This window comes from Thunnus albacares, chromosome 5 (genome assembly GCF_914725855.1).
Source record: "Thunnus albacares chromosome 5, fThuAlb1.1, whole genome shotgun sequence".
Lineage (NCBI taxonomy): Eukaryota > Metazoa > Chordata > Actinopteri > Scombriformes > Scombridae > Thunnus > Thunnus albacares.
Genome location: NC_058110.1, coordinates 31,825,290 through 31,843,391, shown reverse-complemented (window position 1 = coordinate 31,843,391; position 18,102 = coordinate 31,825,290). Strand labels below are relative to the sequence as shown.

Below are 18,102 nucleotides of genomic sequence, written 5' to 3'. Positions count from 1 at the left end.
TTGGAGACCTTTCACCCTCGTGGTCAAAAATAACTGATGATAATAATTGCATTCATTCTTTGCATTATTTCTTGTTAGTGCAAAATGTTACAGCATAATATATTTGTAAACTTCACATTATTAGCATATAATATAGAGCTGGGACACACAGATATCCCATGCTAATATGGAAGAGTGCAGTGTTTAGTGGTAGGCTGCTGAACTCCAAAGTATTGTGACTGGCTTTGAGATTAAACAGCATGTAGATTAATTATAAATGATTAATGAGAAATTTCAATAGTGAACTACAGCTTGTGTGCTTTTTTTTAGTTGTACTCGCACTAACCAAAAAGTGAGTGACAAAGAGGGATTCTGGGAGGAGAAAACAGTGACACAGAGGAATGGAAGAGAGATGTTTGATGTCCATCGTATCCATCTTTATCCGCTCTTTTTCTCTGTCCTTCATCATTACCGGGTCAAACACTTGACAGAAGATTCTTTGTGGCTGGAAAGAGTTGGATAGAGATGAATGGAGAGCGGAGGAGAGAGTGAGAGAAGGGAAAGATGCGAAGTGCGATTATGATGTGAGGGTTTCAGGAAGGGAAAAAAATGGAGCGTGAGACGTTACAGTGAATAAAACATGATATCTTTTTTTTTTTTAAAGTCTGCTTGGCACACACACACACAGACACACACACACAAACAGGGCGTCACACCTGAAGAGTGTTAGAAAAAAACAAACAGGAATTGTCTGAACAGAGTCAAACCATAAATAAAACACACACACACACACACACACACACACACAGGCTCTGGGTAGAGAGTGTGCTTCCCCTGCTTGTTACTCGAAAATAGCAAAATTGGCAGAGAATATACTGATTGTAATCTGCAAGCCTCATACAGTGCTAATACAAAACACACACACACACACACACAAGAGATCTCAGACTACAGGCGGACAGAGAGGATAACACATTATGTTAATGTCCGTCATGTTTTAATCGATAAAATCATCTTTGTTCCACGCTGTCTTCTGTGTATGGGCGCCTGCTGGTTATCAGATGGTAAAATTAATCTACTAATACCCATAAACCCTTGTGTTAGGGGGTCATATCACAATTTCATGTTAAAAGACACAAATTTCAGGAATCTCTGTGTTATAAATTGCAACTTTTTAAAAATTTTTATATTTGTAAATTCCTTTCAGTTGCCTTTCCGTTGATTTTTTTCAATTTTTCAAACGTGCATGCTGATTTTGTGTCTTCCTGAAGTTCAGACCATTAGTGCCAACAAAGGCCAACTGATCAAACGCTTTGTGATGTCTTTTGTTAATTTTCACTTCAACACAACTCAAAGGCGATAGATGACAGACTGATTGATTTACGACTGTGCTTGCTTGAGAGCAAATAACTAGTGAATAGTGACTGGAAAAAAAAACACTGAAGCAACAAACAAAGCTACAGTGTTCATGCTACTGTGAATCTGTTTAAACAAGTCAGGATATGCTTAGTATACAATTTTCCTGACACTGTAAATCTGTCTAAGTTGGCTTGTTTTTTTGGTCAGGTTACAGAAAGAATGAGAATGTGTCCCATAAAAAGTTGCAACTGGCTCTTAAAAGTTGCACAGCAGTGGCACAGTCTTCTTCTGGTGGAGAAAGAAAAGAAATGGCAGACATGAAAAATAAGTAAAAACCCCAATAAATGCATAATCTACAGGTGACGGTCATCCACAGCTGCTCAATTACACCCAAAACTATCTGACAATCCCAAAAAGCTTCGTAGAAATTGTCAGGATTTTCCAAATATAAACCTCACACTAACCTCGACCCTGCAGCTCAGAGCCGGTTGGCACTTAAAAAGTAGCTCTGACGTCCAAACCACATCAATAGCAGGAAGCATTCAATCGGGAGCAGTTGGCACTGTTCTCAGTGTTATGCACGGTGAACAATGGAGCAACCTCAACACTGCAAGTGGGTGTGTGTATCTGTATGTGTGTCAGTGTTTGTGTTTGTCCTATGAGGAAACCTGCCAACTAACCAGGAAACTAAGGCCATGTGACAGTGGGAAACATTCAAATCCCTTAATAACTCACGTCCAACGTCGAATGAAGTCCATCTTTGTGTTGCCATGTTTGGTTTACTTCAGATTTGTGGGGTTAAGTCCACTTTGAAGGCTATTTAAAAGGTCAGTTCATTCAAATTACAAAATAAATATTTATTCTAACCTCTTGTGGTATCTCTCCAAAGAGATAGCTTTGGTTTTATTTCTGCAGGTTTTGAGATACAAGGTGATAATTACATTTAAGCTAGTTTTCCTTCTTGAAACAATATCACAGTTACTCTGGATAACACACAGACCTCTGCTTTTATTGGTTCAAATAAAAGCAGCTGAAGCTTAAATTCTCATTTCATTAAGAAAAAAAATTCAATTCACTTCCATTGTATTGGGGTAGCACCATTGGATATCTCAAAACCTGGCTACATACCCCCACATGGCTTTTCCCACCATCGCTATGCTGATGACACCCTGCTATTCTTCTCACTCTCCCATGTGACACTCAGGTGGAGGCATACATCACCGCTTGCCTTGCTGACATTTCAGCATGGATGTCAAAGCACCGCCTGAAGCTCAACCTGGACAAGACTGAGCTTGTGTTCCTCTAGGGGAAGGGAACCCCTCACTGAGACCTGTCCATCACCAATGACAACACCATGATGATGCCAACTATGAGGAATCTGGGTAGGAAAGCAGAAAGCTGCACGGTCATAACTCAATCTTTTTCTGCACATATGGCCTACGTTTAAGCCATTTTATCCTGAGGAAGGTAAATATGCACTAAAATAACTTTTGAGTTATGAGTGTCCAGCTTATGGCTCCTTCATTTGGATGAAGTGACGCTTTAAGTATCTGCAAAAAATACTACAATCACCCAGAGGACTACCCATTTTCCATCACAGGTTAAAAATCCACCATTTCAGATTATATCTCAACAACCCTTACTAGCACTTACTTAAGTCTTATTACCTAGAAAATCTCTAAACACTTGTACTGTAGAACTGAACACGCTTTTAATTGTGTAATTAAAAGGGGATACACTCCCAATTTTGGATGATATCAAGCTCTTGCTGCTGTGGTTTGAAAGAATGAATGGATTGTGAGTCGCTTTGGACTTAAGTGTCAGCCAACTAAATGTAATGTAATTTAACTATCTGCATGCAGTGAGGTTCTTATTTGGTTGCACACCTACTCTCACTGGTAGAAGTCAAAGAAAGGAGGAGAGAGCTGCACAGTCATGACTCAAATGCAATCTTTTGGCAATATTTGTCTTACATTTCAACACATTTTTTTTTATCTCGAAGAAGGCAAATACGTGCTGAAATGACCCTGAGTTATGAATGGCCGGCTTTCTGCACCTTAATTTGGGTGAACTGACCCTTTAAGTGTCTGCTGAGATGAGACAAAAAACATTTCAAATCTGAAACTGCAGAGAGCTCGATTCAACTGTGAAGGGCTGAAGACTCTGACAACAAGACGACCTTTTCTTTTACTCAGAGACTCAGAGGATTATGGAAACAAGAAGACCTCACCTGAAGAACATGCACACACACACACACACACACACACACACACACACACACACACACATACACACTGAAGCCTATATTGTACTCTAATAATACACTGCTGAACCAGACAGAAATCCCCTGGTCTTTTCATGTCATCTTCTCCTCCTCCTCCTCTTTCCATGCCATCACCCTCCTTCCTCTTCCTTCTTCCCTCCCTCCTCTATTCCATGTTCTAGCCCTCCTTCCTCTCCTCCTCCTCCTCCTCGTCCGCCTCCTTTTCCTTGGAATTGTGTTTCACCTTGCCATCGTACTATATTTATCACTCCTTCATGCCATCTCCCATTCCCTCCTCCCCCTCCCCTCTTCACCTGTGATTACAGAATCCTTCCACTATCACACACCTGAGGAATGAAACTGCACGCAAGCACACACCTGTGCACAGAGAGAAAGCACACACACACACACACACTAACGTTACACGCTCAGATCACACAGCTTATATATACACACATATATATATGTAGGACAGTGGTGAATTGTGTCGAACTGGGTATGACCTCATTGGATGATTCATGTTCTTGCCACAGTTCATCAGGAAGCTGTCATTTCTCCTCCACCTTCTCTGCCTCACCAAGCGTGCAGATAAAACAGTAACAAACAAAGACTGAGGCAACTACAGGTAAAGATAAAAGCCTCTTTGACACATGCACTGCAACCCTGAAAGTTTCCAGACACTGTCTGGAGAAGCTGCATGAGTGAACTCAAATGTCCGACTCAATCAGACCCCACAATTAACGGACTTTAACCTGCCATCTCCCTAGTACAAAGTCCGTGTAATGTCTGACTGAGCCTATGTGTGAAAACAGCAGGTAATTCCCAAAGATTTCACAGCGAGCGAGCGAGTGTGTTGATGATGTTTCTATCACGCGGCTGGTGCTGAATACACACAACGGGCCAGCTAAGCTGCATTGATTTGACTGGGCCTGAACACTCCTCTGTGAAGCTAGCGCTAAAGGGAGAGAGGACTTCCTGTTTTATTTCTGGCGAAAAGCTTAAAAAATGCAGAATTACAACTGAAGCATATTTTTTGCATCCCAGGTGCCACCACTCGCCTTAACCAAACAGAGTATTTCCAGTAGGTGATAAGGTGTCTGACACAATCTCCTGTCGTGTGCTACTTGTGTGAAAGGGCAACTCCAGACAACGTCGAGTTCATATGTGAAAATGGCTTGAGACAAGTGAAACAAGCTCTGCATGGGTTTTCAGATATCCGTCTCTCCTGCCACCCCAGTGCGTTAGCAGTAGGAGGAATTTTGGTGGTTTGGTGGAGGTTTGCTCGTACAAAATATTTCAAGTCAGATTCAGCAAACCCTCATAACTGCACAAACTTGAAGTAAATTGCTTAGTTTCACCTAAATGAATGACACCTTTCTTCTGAGTAGGTGCACATTTGATCATTAGCATAATCAGTGCACTAACTTGCTATGAAAGGTTGCCTGTTCTACATGACTTACAGGCAAATTTCATTCACTGAAATGCTACCACAGAGCTTCAAGGTCTGCTGTCAGGAATCAGGAATCAGTATCGTGACGTAAATAAAGAATGAACGGTCTGATTTGAAGTTAGATACCAAAACACAACTTGTTGAAGCCAAGCAGTACATGATGGGAGCCAGTCAAGGGGAGGTAATGGTCACAAAGACATATGAGAGAATATTATACAGCTGGTAATGAAACACTGTTGGATGCAATGGAGTAAGTTCCACTGGAAAGACTTCTCCTAACAAGACCCGGATTGTTCTAAAACATTGTCAAACCTCTCTAAAAAACCAAGCCATGCACACGCCAATTTATTCCTTTCATTTCACAATGCAATATATTTAATTTCTGTAACATTTTTGACATTTGACAATATAATTCAAACAAGTGTTTTTCCCTGTGTGTTTGTTCTTACCAAAGAGAAAATTCAAAATATTTCAAAACAGATAAATGTGACAAATCTTGTCAATCAGTTCTTGCATGAGGCCGACTGTCCCGATTACTTTGGTAATCCACAGATCTCAGTATCAGTTGTTATAATAGGGACCATTTCTTCAGTAAAATGTGAATGGTTAGCATTCAGAGGAATAAAAACACTTTGCTGTTGAGCTGTCAAAGGTCATTTTTAGATGCCTTCACCAGGGGATAACAGAAGAAAGAAGACAGAAAGGTAGAGGAGATAGACATGCTCTATATTAGGCTGGTTGTTATCTGTAAAAAAGATATGCTGAATGACTGGTACAGATATAGAAAGAGAAGAGGGAGAAGAAGAAGAAGAGGAGGGGGAGGAACTGATGTTCCTTATTTAAAAAATCTGACTCATAGTATTTGATCCAAACAGATTGGAGAAACAAAAGAGGGAGAATTAGAAGGGATTGTAGGATGATCAAAAAAAAGAGTGATGTAGAAGTGATTCATGAGTAGGTGCCAAGGTCTTTTGAAATGCTCAACTTCCCATCCTGCGGGTTCCAGTGAAATATGTGTAATATATTGAGTGCTGGAGGGTGCAGTCTGTGCTTGGTACACACCTGCTGCCGTAATGTCTGATATACTGATACTGATAGTGACTGTACAGTGAATTTACTGCCAACTGAATTCCACACCCAAAGAATTTAGTCTTTTATCTTAATCTTCACCGACCACACACATTTCTTCACAGACTAATGCGCTTTACTTCTGTTAGCACTGAGAGTTTCAATCAAAGTCCCAAAAGAACAGAGAGATCGGGAGTATCTGACACTGTGTGTGTGTGTGTGTGTGTGTGTGTGTGTGTCTTTTTATATTGTGATATATTACATCTTATACTGTTCATGAGACAAAAATGCCAAATATGACGACCTGCTTATTGATTTGCAACACTGGCTACCATGTTATAACAGACCCAGAGATAATAAAAGGACAGCCGCCACAGTATAACCGTTATTGTAAAATCCCTGATGTATATCGATGTGTATACATCCAAAGCTTGATATATCTTATTCCTCTGCGCCACAGACCTCTGTTGTTGTCCAGAAATGATTAAAAACACATCTGGGTGACATGTTCCTTGTCCTTGAAGAGCTCTGGAAAGGATTTCTGTGTCAGGAAGAGGTCCAGCAGACCCTTTAAAGTAATTATAATAATAGGCAATTTTCATTATTTGCTGACATTTCATAGACAAAATGATTAATCATTTAATACTAGTAAATAATAAACTGCAGATTAATAATGGGAGGTTGCAGCCCTAGAATTGATACCAAAAAGCCTTTGAATCTATCTTAAGTAAAACTGGTCAAGCAGGGTTTTTTTCGCAGGGGAAAATTACTACTGTACTTCACAGATGGTGGGTGATACACAATAATAAAGTGCTACTAGCAGTGTCAAAGCTGCAGGATGACAGAGAAAGAGAGAGAGAAAGAGAGAGAGAGGGGGAGGACTTGGGGGTAATTTAACAAGCCTTCCCCTCTGCGGGTTGAGACAGGTTAACTGACATTCCAATCTCTCCCTCCTCTCTTTCTCCTTCATTCAGGCAGAGGTAGAGGAGGAGGAGGGGGGGGGGGGGGGGGCAGTTTAGGTGTGTGTGTGTGTGTGTGTGTGTGTGGTGGGGTCTTCAACGCACTCTCTGCACCCTTGTCACTGACACACATACACTCATAAACCCTGCCCTTAGCCTACCTACATTCTTTCAAGACTAAACTGCAACCTGGTAACTCCAGACCCTCCCCCTCCTCCTCTACTCTCTCTCTCTCTCTCTCTTTTTTTTCTCTCCTTTAAATTTAGCGTCTATGCCACCCAGTAAACATTTTTGATGTGATGTAGATTGTAAACATTTTGAAGAGACAGCGTCCTTTTGCAATACTGAGACACTCTGGAGATAGTTGAAACAACATCTAAGCTCATCTGTAGCTGCTACATGTTGGTTTTAGAGATGAAACGATTAGCCGACAAAATTAAAATAAAAAAATGCAAGAAATTTACTGGTTAGAGCTTCTCAAATGTGAGGATTGAACCGGATGTTTTCAAAAAGTACAATATGAAAAACAACAAATAGAGACTAGGGGCTGCAACTAATGATTATTTTCATTTGCAATTAACCTGTCAATCATTTTATGGTCTATGAAATGTCAAAAAAATGGTGATAAATGTCAATAAGTGTTTCCCAAAGCCCAAGATGCACCTCAAATGTCTTTTTTTGTCTTGATCAACAGTCAACAACCCAAAGATTCCTTTTACTGTCATAGAGAAGTAAGGAAAAATTAGAAGTTTTGCATTTTTTCTTTAAAAAATGACTCAAAATGATTAATCAATTATCAAAATAGTTGGCGATTCTATCAATTGACTTGCAGCTCTAATATATACATCATATTTGATCTCCTACTTTATCAAATTCTTACTGTATACATCACATTAAGATGGCACAGTGGGGAAAAAACAAATAAAAACGGAGACAGTCGCTGCAGACGAATAAAAAAAAAGTCGCAGCAACCTTCATTTTGCTGACAGCACGCCAGCCACTCAATGCCAACATGATTATTAGAACAAACTCAGCTGGGCATTGATAGTATTCATATTGTTCTCCACAGACTTCTTATTCATTCTTTTTATTACTGTCAGGAGGTAAACAGGCTTATAAAAGCTTTTACAAGCCCTACACACACGCAGTGACAGTCACAGCTCCCTGCTTCTCTCTATTGAGACCTTCAAACTCAAGAGAGAAAGAGAGGAAAGGGAAAAAAAAAAAAAGTAGAGAGTGAGGATAAAAAGGGGGGAAAAGATGGAAGAGGGACACACTGAGCGAATGTCTCTCCGCTGATGAATGAGGAAGGCACTCGAGCAGGAGAGCCCGGCACAAAAGAGCCACATTCAGAAACATATAAAAGGTTGTTGAAGAGCGACGTTCAAAAACACAAAAAGGTTGACTTAAGAGCACAGGAGGACAGAGAGTGAAGCTTTCTGTGTGCTCTGTGTGTGTGTGTGCCTGAATGCGTACCTGTGTATGCGTATACAGGTTTATATGCAAGTGTGTGTCGTTCTGATGGATTCACTACAAGACAAACTAGAACAAACAGAGCGTCCTGCCAAGAACAGCAGCTCTAAATCAACCGACAGTGAAGCCATTTTTCAAACTGGAGGCTGATTTATCACTAAGGTTAGCTACTAAACCAATTAGCGGGCCGAACAGTGGGCAAGGTTGAACGGTTTATAACAGATAAGTAGCAGGATGAGAGTCTACCAGCAGCCAACAAGGGTGACGGTGACTTTACTACCAGACGTTCTGGCTGAAATCCGATCAGTTTTATCACTACTTTGATAAAACACCTGAGATTAATGGTGATGTTGGATTATGCCGCCGATTATGGCTGGTAGATGGAAACTACCCTTTATAGCCCCAATGAGAAGGGAGTAGAAATGTACTCAAGCTGAAATTTTAGAAAACTTGAAAGGCATACTTTAAATGTTATTTGAACACTTTTGTATGCATCCTGACAGAGTCTTCAAAGACGATTATGAACTTAAGCAACACAATCAAGAATCTTAGAAACAAAAACACATCATCAGCGTAACAAGGCACTTTTTAGGCTTTGTGAAATACATGATAATCTCAAAAAGGACAAAATCCTAGGAAACCGCAAACCATACCACACTGCCCACCCACGTTTCATCCTTGTCGCCCCCACATGATAGTTGAGAATCTGCCGTCTTCAACCTGAAAAAACTATCTGATAGCCTAGAATCCTACAAAATGTTTTGAAAAAAGCTAAAGATTACACTGTCCAAGCACTATGATAGCCTCCTTTTATCTACTTTTTTACCATTGCTACTATAAATAGTCAGGAATCTAAGAAATGTTGTCATCTACAACCAAAAAATTCTAAATTCTGTGGGAATATTCCAGAAATGTCATAAAACATTGTGATATACTGCAAACCTTCTAGCATCCTACAAACTTACGGACAGCTATAATGTTCAAAATAGTCTGTACTCTCTAAAAGCACTCAAGAACATACCGTAGAGAGAAAGAAAGAAGGTAAATCTGTACTCCATCAAATGGCAACAAACATCCATGTCTACATGTGTTTCAGTGTATATACTGTATATATATCTAATGAGTCCTACCTGTCCGAGGTCCAGGGTGACGTTCACCTCGTTGTACTCGGTGCTGCGTGACAGCGGCGGGCTCTGCCACCATCTCTCCGTCCCGTCGATGGCGTTAGTGATTGGATGGGCACGATCGCTGTCCCCCTGGCTGCAGATGTCACAGTACTGGCCCTGAGAAGAAGACATATCCGAGTTTTAATCCTCAGTTGAGTATATAAAGCTGCAGAAGTCATAAAAGAGTGCTTTACGGGCAGGAGTTTTGTCCTTGAGACCTTGTGGGAACTGTTTTTTTTTTCCAAAGTTGCCTTTCACACGAAAGATGAGAGAAGCTTCTTCACTGCTTGACATGGACTTGCTGTACATTTTCCAGCTGTTTCTACCAACATCCAGACTGCGTGATATACCATCCTCACAATTAATCTTGGGCATTTGTTCTCATCAATCAATCCACCATATCATACAGTATGCCCAAGATGTTTTCGCCTTTTGAATTATGCTTTGATGATTTGATATTTCAACAGCAGCTTTCTACACCAATCAGTCAATACACCAGGTGGTTCTACTGGGCAGGACACTTTCAACTGGAGATGAGGAACTAATCGGTGAAAACATCTGCTGTAATCTTCCAAATCCCAGCGACAAGGTCTGAGACGCTTTGACAGATTACATGGTTATAGACTTAAGTTACAGTCCAGGCCTCTATGGTCACCAAAAATGGCTGCAGCATTTTTCAGAGTCACAGTAAACATCTATGAAAAGAAGAGATTTCCTGTTTGTCCCTGAAGGTACCTGGGTCAAGTTTCTTATTTTCTAACAGAAAGGTGACTCTGCTCAGGTTACTCTGACAGTAATACTCGTGCGCTTGTAGTGTTTTTCTGCAATCAGTGTGCCTCCTCACTCTGCCTATTTTGTGCTAAATTCACTCAGTCCACAGACTTATATACAAAACTGACATCAGGGTTTGACTATATGGGACAGAGGCATATGACTTGACTATAGCTTATGTCACTAAAAGAAATGTCTAATTCTATTGTGCTATTACAATTTAAATTGTTTCGTACAAGTTTTTTCAAACAGCACTTAAAGACCCATCAACCGTAAAAAAAAGACAAAGTTGGAGGGCAACTGTCACTTTGGAAAAACCAAATTGTTTCTACTTTTTTTTTTTACACCTGATTTAAGTGCCTGTTGATTTTCATAGTGTGGTTAGTTATCAATACACATAGGGCCAAATCCACAAAAGGATTGCACATCTTTTGCAGTCACAAAGCACACGCAAATAGTGTCATGGTGCAGCTGTGCCATCTGCATGTATGTAAATTAGGTAATATTCGTACATTTAGTGCAAAATTGGCCCCTTTATATGCAAATAAGCGTCTAATTAACAAAGACCACTAATGCTCAGATAGATGGAGTTAACGGCACGCACACTCACTCTCTCTCTGTCTTCAAATCTTCAAGCTTGTGAGGCTTGAATGATATTGAATAGATATCAAGCGTGAAATCTTCAGTCAGACGTCAGGGGGGGATCAAGTGGGTACGGGGGTCGGTAGGCTTATCTCGGACTTTCAGCTACTTAAAAATAAAAAAAATGTCCTGACAGCTCTGACGGAGCTCAGGATTCATCCATGCAGTAAGAGGCTGCTTTATTACAAACAATTACATCCTATAAACCTGGAAACTGTGTGTAACATCTGATCTTTGTAGATGTGCAGCAGAACATTAATAACCATCAGATCCTGGCTGATCCGGTGTTTATGATGTTACTGCTGCTGTGTCGTGTGCGTTAATGTGCGCAGCCTCTTCTTCAGTTTGGAGATGTACTTATCATTTCAGCTGCTGCGTGATGCTGCAGCCAACCGTGGGCATCAAACAGAACATCAGTACTGATACATTCAGTGACACCTGAACAACTTTATTGTAAGATTCAGACATTGATCTAACAAGTTTCAGACCTGCCTGAGCCATAATAATAGCTGTAGCCTATTCTGATGGATATGTCAGTAGATCATGTTATAGATGCCAAATCCTAGAGAAGTAAAAGAAGCAAAATATAAGAAAGTTGGTTTGTGATTGTAGAGAGCTCTGTGTGTGCACTTCTGCTAATTAAAGACAAACAATTTGAGGTTTTTGTGCTCTCTGCAGTTTTCATTATGGACCAATCTGCGTGCTGAAACACTGGAAAACTGCTCTGCTTACTCAATCAGATGCAAAACAAGGGCAAATTGCACTCAGCTGCAAAACTTTATGGGTGTGTTTGTGCCCATAAATCTTTTTTGTGAATAGGACCTTAAAACGGGGCAGATTGTGGGTGCAAATGCTGCGCAATTCATGGGTCTATTAGCGGGTGCAATCCATTCTTTGTGGATTTGGCCCTTAGTGAAATGTGGCAAGAAATTGGGGAGCGTTCCTGTGGAAGCCCAGTATTCATATATGGAAACAAAATCCAAAACACCATGGTGTGCTTTAATAGTTGGTGCAAAAGCAGAGGTGAACATGTCCACTTGAAGTGGCCTTTCCACCTCTTTGCTTTCTAAAGCCTCCTCATTCTCAGCTAATCCAGTTTGCTTGTCTGAGCGTTTAGCCCAACTAACGCTGGCTATGTAAGCATTAGCATAAACTAAACAAGTGTGGACCTGAACAAAAGCCCGGGTTAGGAGATGTTATCACTGGAGGTCACTGGGGTCAGAGGTCACTGCTCCCTATCTGCCCCCCACCCCCCACCCCCCTCCCCTTCTCCTGTCTTGACTTCCTCTCTGCGTTTCCCAGATATCACCTGTCAATCAACCCGAGCAGGCGGCATTGTCTTTAGATTTTCTGTGGATCTTGAACAGACCTGGTGAATGTCAGCGGACACTTTAAAACAATCTGTGCACTTAAAATTACAAATCATTTCCTCTAATTAGCAATTTGTGTGACAGTTTAGCTCAGTAATTTATACTTTTGAGTTATTTAATTCTTGCTCTTGCTTAATTCATTCCCTCAAATGAACTGCATTACCACTTTATCACTCTAAGATTCATTTGATCCTTAACTGAGATATATTGATATACTTCATATTGTGGCAGCCTTCAATAATTTAAGTTAATTTGAGAGCATGAAGTAATAGATTCAAGCACATTATTAATTTGAGGGAACAAATTAAGCAATTTTAAAGCATGGATGAGTAATTTGAAGTAATAATTTATAAAATATTCACCTAAGCAACATCTATGAGGCTCTGTAGTCATTTACTTTTCCTCTTTCCCATGTTTTTGTTTCTGTATCAATAATCAACTAATTATCTCCTCCTGCATCCACACAGCAGCTCACATCGCTCTGAAAACACAGCAATGTAACAACAGGGAAGGATCAGCAGCTGGATGCAGGGAAATGAAGGTAACAATCATTTGAAGTCGCCTCTCTGATCTAAAAACTGTGTAAGTTTGGTTTGAAATAACTGACAAAATTTCCTAAATTTCCAAGATTTCCTACCCAGGTATGTGTTAGTGAGATGTCTGCTTCTGTATCTCTGCCTGACTGTCAAACTCTCTTTCACACTGTATATCTTGCTCTTTCTTTTTTTTTTTCTGTTACACCCGTTCACTCCTCTCTTGTTCCTTCCTTTGAAAAGCCAGAGTCTCAGTGACAAGGCCACCTGGAAATGAACACGTGGAGCACATTCTCCTCTCTCTCTCTCTCTCTCTCTCTCTGTGTTACACACACTTTCAAATCGTTTTTCATCTCTCTTCCTGTTTCTTTCTTTCAAACAAAACTCTCTGTCTCTCTGAATGAGGAATCCATGTCTTCAGGGCATAGCCGGTGTGTTACTCCGGCAACACCTGCCACATTATGTAATCTATCTTTTATCTCTCTTAATAAAAACCCTCGGCTTTTATCGTACATCCTTTTAAGTCACTTTCTAATTTTCCTTCTACGTTTGTTTGTCTTTTCCTCTGTTCATGCACCTCTCTTCCTCTTCCAGTCTGTCTCAACTTCCTGTGCTTACATGATATCCGTATTTCATGACATTTGACAAAAGTTAAGTTAAGAGAAATCCTCCTGACCCCACAACAGATGCCCAAACTTGAAAACTGTCTCCCACCTCAACCCTCAGGAGGTTGAAATCTAGATTACTGATATTTCTTAAAGCATTTCTGGGTAATTAAGTCCATTGAATGTTCAACAGATATGACTGGTTGCCACTTTTGCGGCTTTAAACTTCTCTGATATCACTCAAAATGTGCCAAAATTCACCTTTAAATTTATGATTTCAACTCAGTTTTGAAAAGTTGAAAAGTCTGGTAAGTTTTTATTGTTTTCAGTATGTATTATGCTGGCAAACAGAGGTTAGTGTAGTTTATTTGCATCAGATTACAAGATTTCTGGGTAATAAAGTCCAACACTTATTTCTTGCTGCCATATGAGGCCACTGATGTGCAGAATTACTCCACTGACAATCCTAACACGCTGATGTTTAGCAGGTAAAATGTTTACCATGTTCACCATCTTAGTTTAGCGTGCTAGCATGCTAAAAATTACTAATTAGCATTTAACACAAAGTACAGCTAAGGCTGATAGGAGTGTCATTAGTTTTGCAGGTATTTTGTCATAAACCAAAGTATTGAGGATCAAATTTATTAACATTCATGCTTAGGGGGGAATGAGTGTACCGATGGCTAAAAATGATGCTGAGCATGTTGAAGATGAATAAAAGTACATGTTAATCAGTGATGATGTGATTTAGCCCGAGGTACGGAAAATAAGCTTCTGGTTTGGCTTGTTGATTAAGAAAAGTTTAAGAACACGTTTTTTCTCAGTTATTCTCTCTCTCTCTCTCTCTCTCTCTCTCTCTCTCTCTCTCTCACACACACACACACACACACACACACACACACATTCCAGTCTCTGGTCCTCCTCCTGCTGTTTTTAATTAATAAAAACACTCTCGTGTCTTGCTGTCAAATCAAAACAGGATTAACCTCGACACAGAAAAGTGTGTGTCTTCTGGTTTTGTGAGTGTGTGTGTGTATATCGTTGGGGGGGGTGGGGGGGGGGGGAGTCGGGGACGAGTGGGGTGCTGTAACCCAACAAGTGGGCCAAGCCACAATAGCCGAAGCAAAGTGGGCTAAACCTCTTAGCCTGGACACATAATGCACCATTCCTCGAGCTAATGACCAGATTTCATGGGTTCATTTTCGGAGATTTCCTGAGCTAATTACGCACCGACTTCTCCGCTCCGACCGAACCGCTGTGAGGAGGCAGAGCAGAGAAAGACTGAATGAAAACTCTGATGAGAAAATGTACAGGCTAATCCTCCTCGGTGTCGAGGAGCTGAGGCGGGCAAAACGTGGTCGAGATCACCTCTAAATTGGGGAAGAATGAATCTCAGAAGGCGTTTAACAGCAGAGGGCCAATTTACCAGCTGAACTGAGGGTTGAAAGGTGCTCTGTGGAGTTTTCTTAAACACAAAAGTCTCTTTTTCTTCCTTACACATTATTTGCAAAACCAACTCCTTTAATAATTCTGCAACCTGCTTTGTTTACATCCATGTTTACTTGCTAGCAGTCTTTTTCTTCACTCCCTTTTCTGGCGCATTGGTGCATTTCTTGGCGAGTATCCGCCTGCTAGATCAGCGGGATAGTGTGTGTGTGTGTGTGTGTTTGTGTGTGTGTGTGTCACACCATTCCTGCCATTAAGTTCAGCCACTAGAACAAATAAAACAGGGACCCACTCACACAGCTAGTGGTCAAAAACTCCCCACAGTACCTTTACTTACTTATCAGTAAACTATATACTGTAATTGTTCTTTTTCCTATTTAAGGTGGAATTAGCTTTTCTCTGTGCAGTTCTTGAGTTAAATATTTCTTCAAGGTCCTCTCACTAACACAACCAAACAGCCCTGAAGGCACATGTTTTTGTCTTGTGTTGGCTTTAATCTCAGGCTTGCTGTTCATTCTCTCCCTCTATTGATCAATCTATCCTCTTATCACCAACTTTACATCCTTATCTGATTACTTTTCAGTTCAGTTCAACAGTCCCTTTTATCACATTCAATGTACTTATAGAAACTGAACATAAGAGCTAAAAGAGACACCAGGATCTAGAAAATGCCCATCACAACCAGAGGAAGCAACGTTCGGGTTTTGATAATCTCGCGGTAACAGAGCGGATAAACATGGTCTGATTGGAGGACACGGGTCAGTCACCGCGAGGAATGTGGGGAACAGGTGGGAGAGAGAAAGACAGAGAGAGGGAGAGAGAGAGACAGAGGGAGAGAAGGCAATAGAAAGCAACCCTCTGAGCCATGTTATCGCCCAGAGGGTTGCTTTAATGGTTAACTCATGAAACCGCAATAATCCTTTGAGTGTTAACTAGTGATACCTGGAAGCTTAATTGTCAAACACACAATGGGCCCCATTGTTGGTTGGTCTTTACAAGCTCATCATCCTATTAAAAAGTCATCTATTAAACAAATGTAGAGCATGACGTGGAAACTTCAAACGTAAATTGAAATGTTGCCTGTCCTTATATAAGTGGCCCGTGTTAAAGCGTTTGCCAAGTCCTACAAAGGAAGCAGTGCATGAAATAATGACTTGGCAGAGCGGTTTGGGAGATTCATGCACACTGCTGACCTCCTCTGTTCAGCTTTCTACTCTGAATGCAGTCAAGTGTGTAGACTGGCATCTGCATGAGGTCCAAGAGAAGAGAGTTGCTGTTTAGTGATAAAAAAAAACTCTTAGAAATGAGCTGAAGTGCTTCTATAGCAAATATTAGAAGGGTACTATAAATGTAAATCTGACACGATGAAGTCTTTACAGCAGCCTGATATTGAAATATTGTATCCATAAAAGCACTAAAATATGATAAGGACATTATAGGCTCATTAAAAATCCCCATAAATATTAAAGGAAAACAAACCTTAGTGTTAATTTATACTGCTGGATAGCTATAGAGGCACAGTATATCACACTTTGAATCTATATGAATGCACTAAGATGCACTATAAAAAGATAAAAATGTGATGAAGAGCACCAAAGTCACACTAAATGTGTATTATAACAACTTTTAAAGGGATCAATTTGCAATTAAACATGACAAAATCATTAATGTGCATCCCAAACACACTTTAAAGCCCTCACTGTAATATTATAAATACAATATTGTATTATAAAAACGCTACAAGAGACACAAAATGCAAAATAGTGTCATTATAAAAATACTGTAGCACTTTATTAGAGCCTATAACTGCATTATGGGAGATGAAGCTTAGGTTAGGCATGATTTATAGGATATTATAACTATATTAGGTAGATTACGGTCACTGACACACAACAGTAATCAGTTTTGTCCTGCTCACCTGGATGGTCTGGCTCGGGTCTCCGGATACCGGGCCTCCGACCAGTTTGCAGTACAGGTCATGCACGGTCCTGCCGGTGTCGTCCTCCCCGCAGGTCGCCGTGGCGGTGATCTTAGTGCCTTCGGCCAGGTTGAAGTAAGGCGGGTGCAGACTGTACCCGTTAACCCCGTTGGTCGGCAGCTCCTGAGCCGACGCGAAGTGGCAGCGGGTCACAACCAGCGACCAGAGCAGCAGCGCGACCCGCGTCTGGGTGCGCTGAGCCGGGGAGAGCGCAGCAACAAGCGGCGCCCGTCCGCTCGCCATCCTCTCTCCACCTGTCTCCCCCACTTCGATCCGGTCCGAGAGAAAAAGTTAGAGGGATAAATAAATCAGAGGTGTAAGGAGAGATGAGACGTTAACTTCTATGGGAAATATGCATCTGGAGGGAAATGTGATGCAAACTATAAAAGACAGAGAGGAAAGCGGAGGTAGTTTGTAGCCTTGGAGAGCGGTGCGTCGAGGTTTCTGTCCTCTCTCTCTCCCACTCTGTGTTGCACCAGACACCTATTCCAACTCTATCTGTTACCCTCCTCCCTCTCTCTCTCTGTTATCCTGTCCCCAGTGGTTGGAGGAGGGCACAGCCACTAACAAATGCCGACAAAACACTATAAATCCTTCTCTTCTCAATGTTTTAATGTTTCCCTTCTCAAAAAATGTCTGTTTTTGTTTGAGCCTCACTGTGCAGAGTTTGACACTAGAGAACGGAAGTAGGAGAAATCTCGCGTCCAGCACTTATTTTGAAATGATCAATATTTCCAAGTTCATAGATTCAGGATATTTCAATAAAGGAGAAAGAGACGATGTGATTTCTTTGTTTCTTTCTTTAATCTCACATTCATTTCCTGCGGTGAACCTACCGAGCAGCAAAACAACAAATGGGAAATGAAACCACACACACACACACACACACACACACACACACACACACACACACACACACACACACACACACACACAGAAACAGGCATCATGACTCTAGAGTCTCTTAAACACACAAACAAATAAAAACACACAGACAGGTGCTGAACACACACACACACAGACGGCCACACACTCAGACT

At 40.9% G+C, this 18,102-nt stretch overlaps 1 protein-coding gene across 2 annotated transcripts in view; it reads right to left on the bottom strand.

Moving 5' to 3' along the window:
- lama5 (laminin, alpha 5) overlaps positions 1–17,719 on the bottom strand; it is a 120,474-nt gene extending 102,755 nt beyond the window's left edge. The window contains exons 1-2 of one of the 2 annotated variants that reach the window (XM_044351374.1): positions 17,003–17,719; positions 9,682–9,834 (exon numbers count right to left, since the gene is read on the bottom strand). In XM_044351374.1, coding sequence (XP_044207309.1) covers positions 9,682–9,834; positions 17,003–17,305 — 456 coding nt within the window. In that variant the 5' untranslated portion in view covers positions 17,306–17,719. The remainder of the gene's footprint in view (positions 1–9,681; positions 9,835–17,002) is intronic. The other variant, XM_044351373.1, reaches the window with a different exon arrangement.
- Between the last annotated feature and the right edge of the window lie 383 nt (positions 17,720–18,102).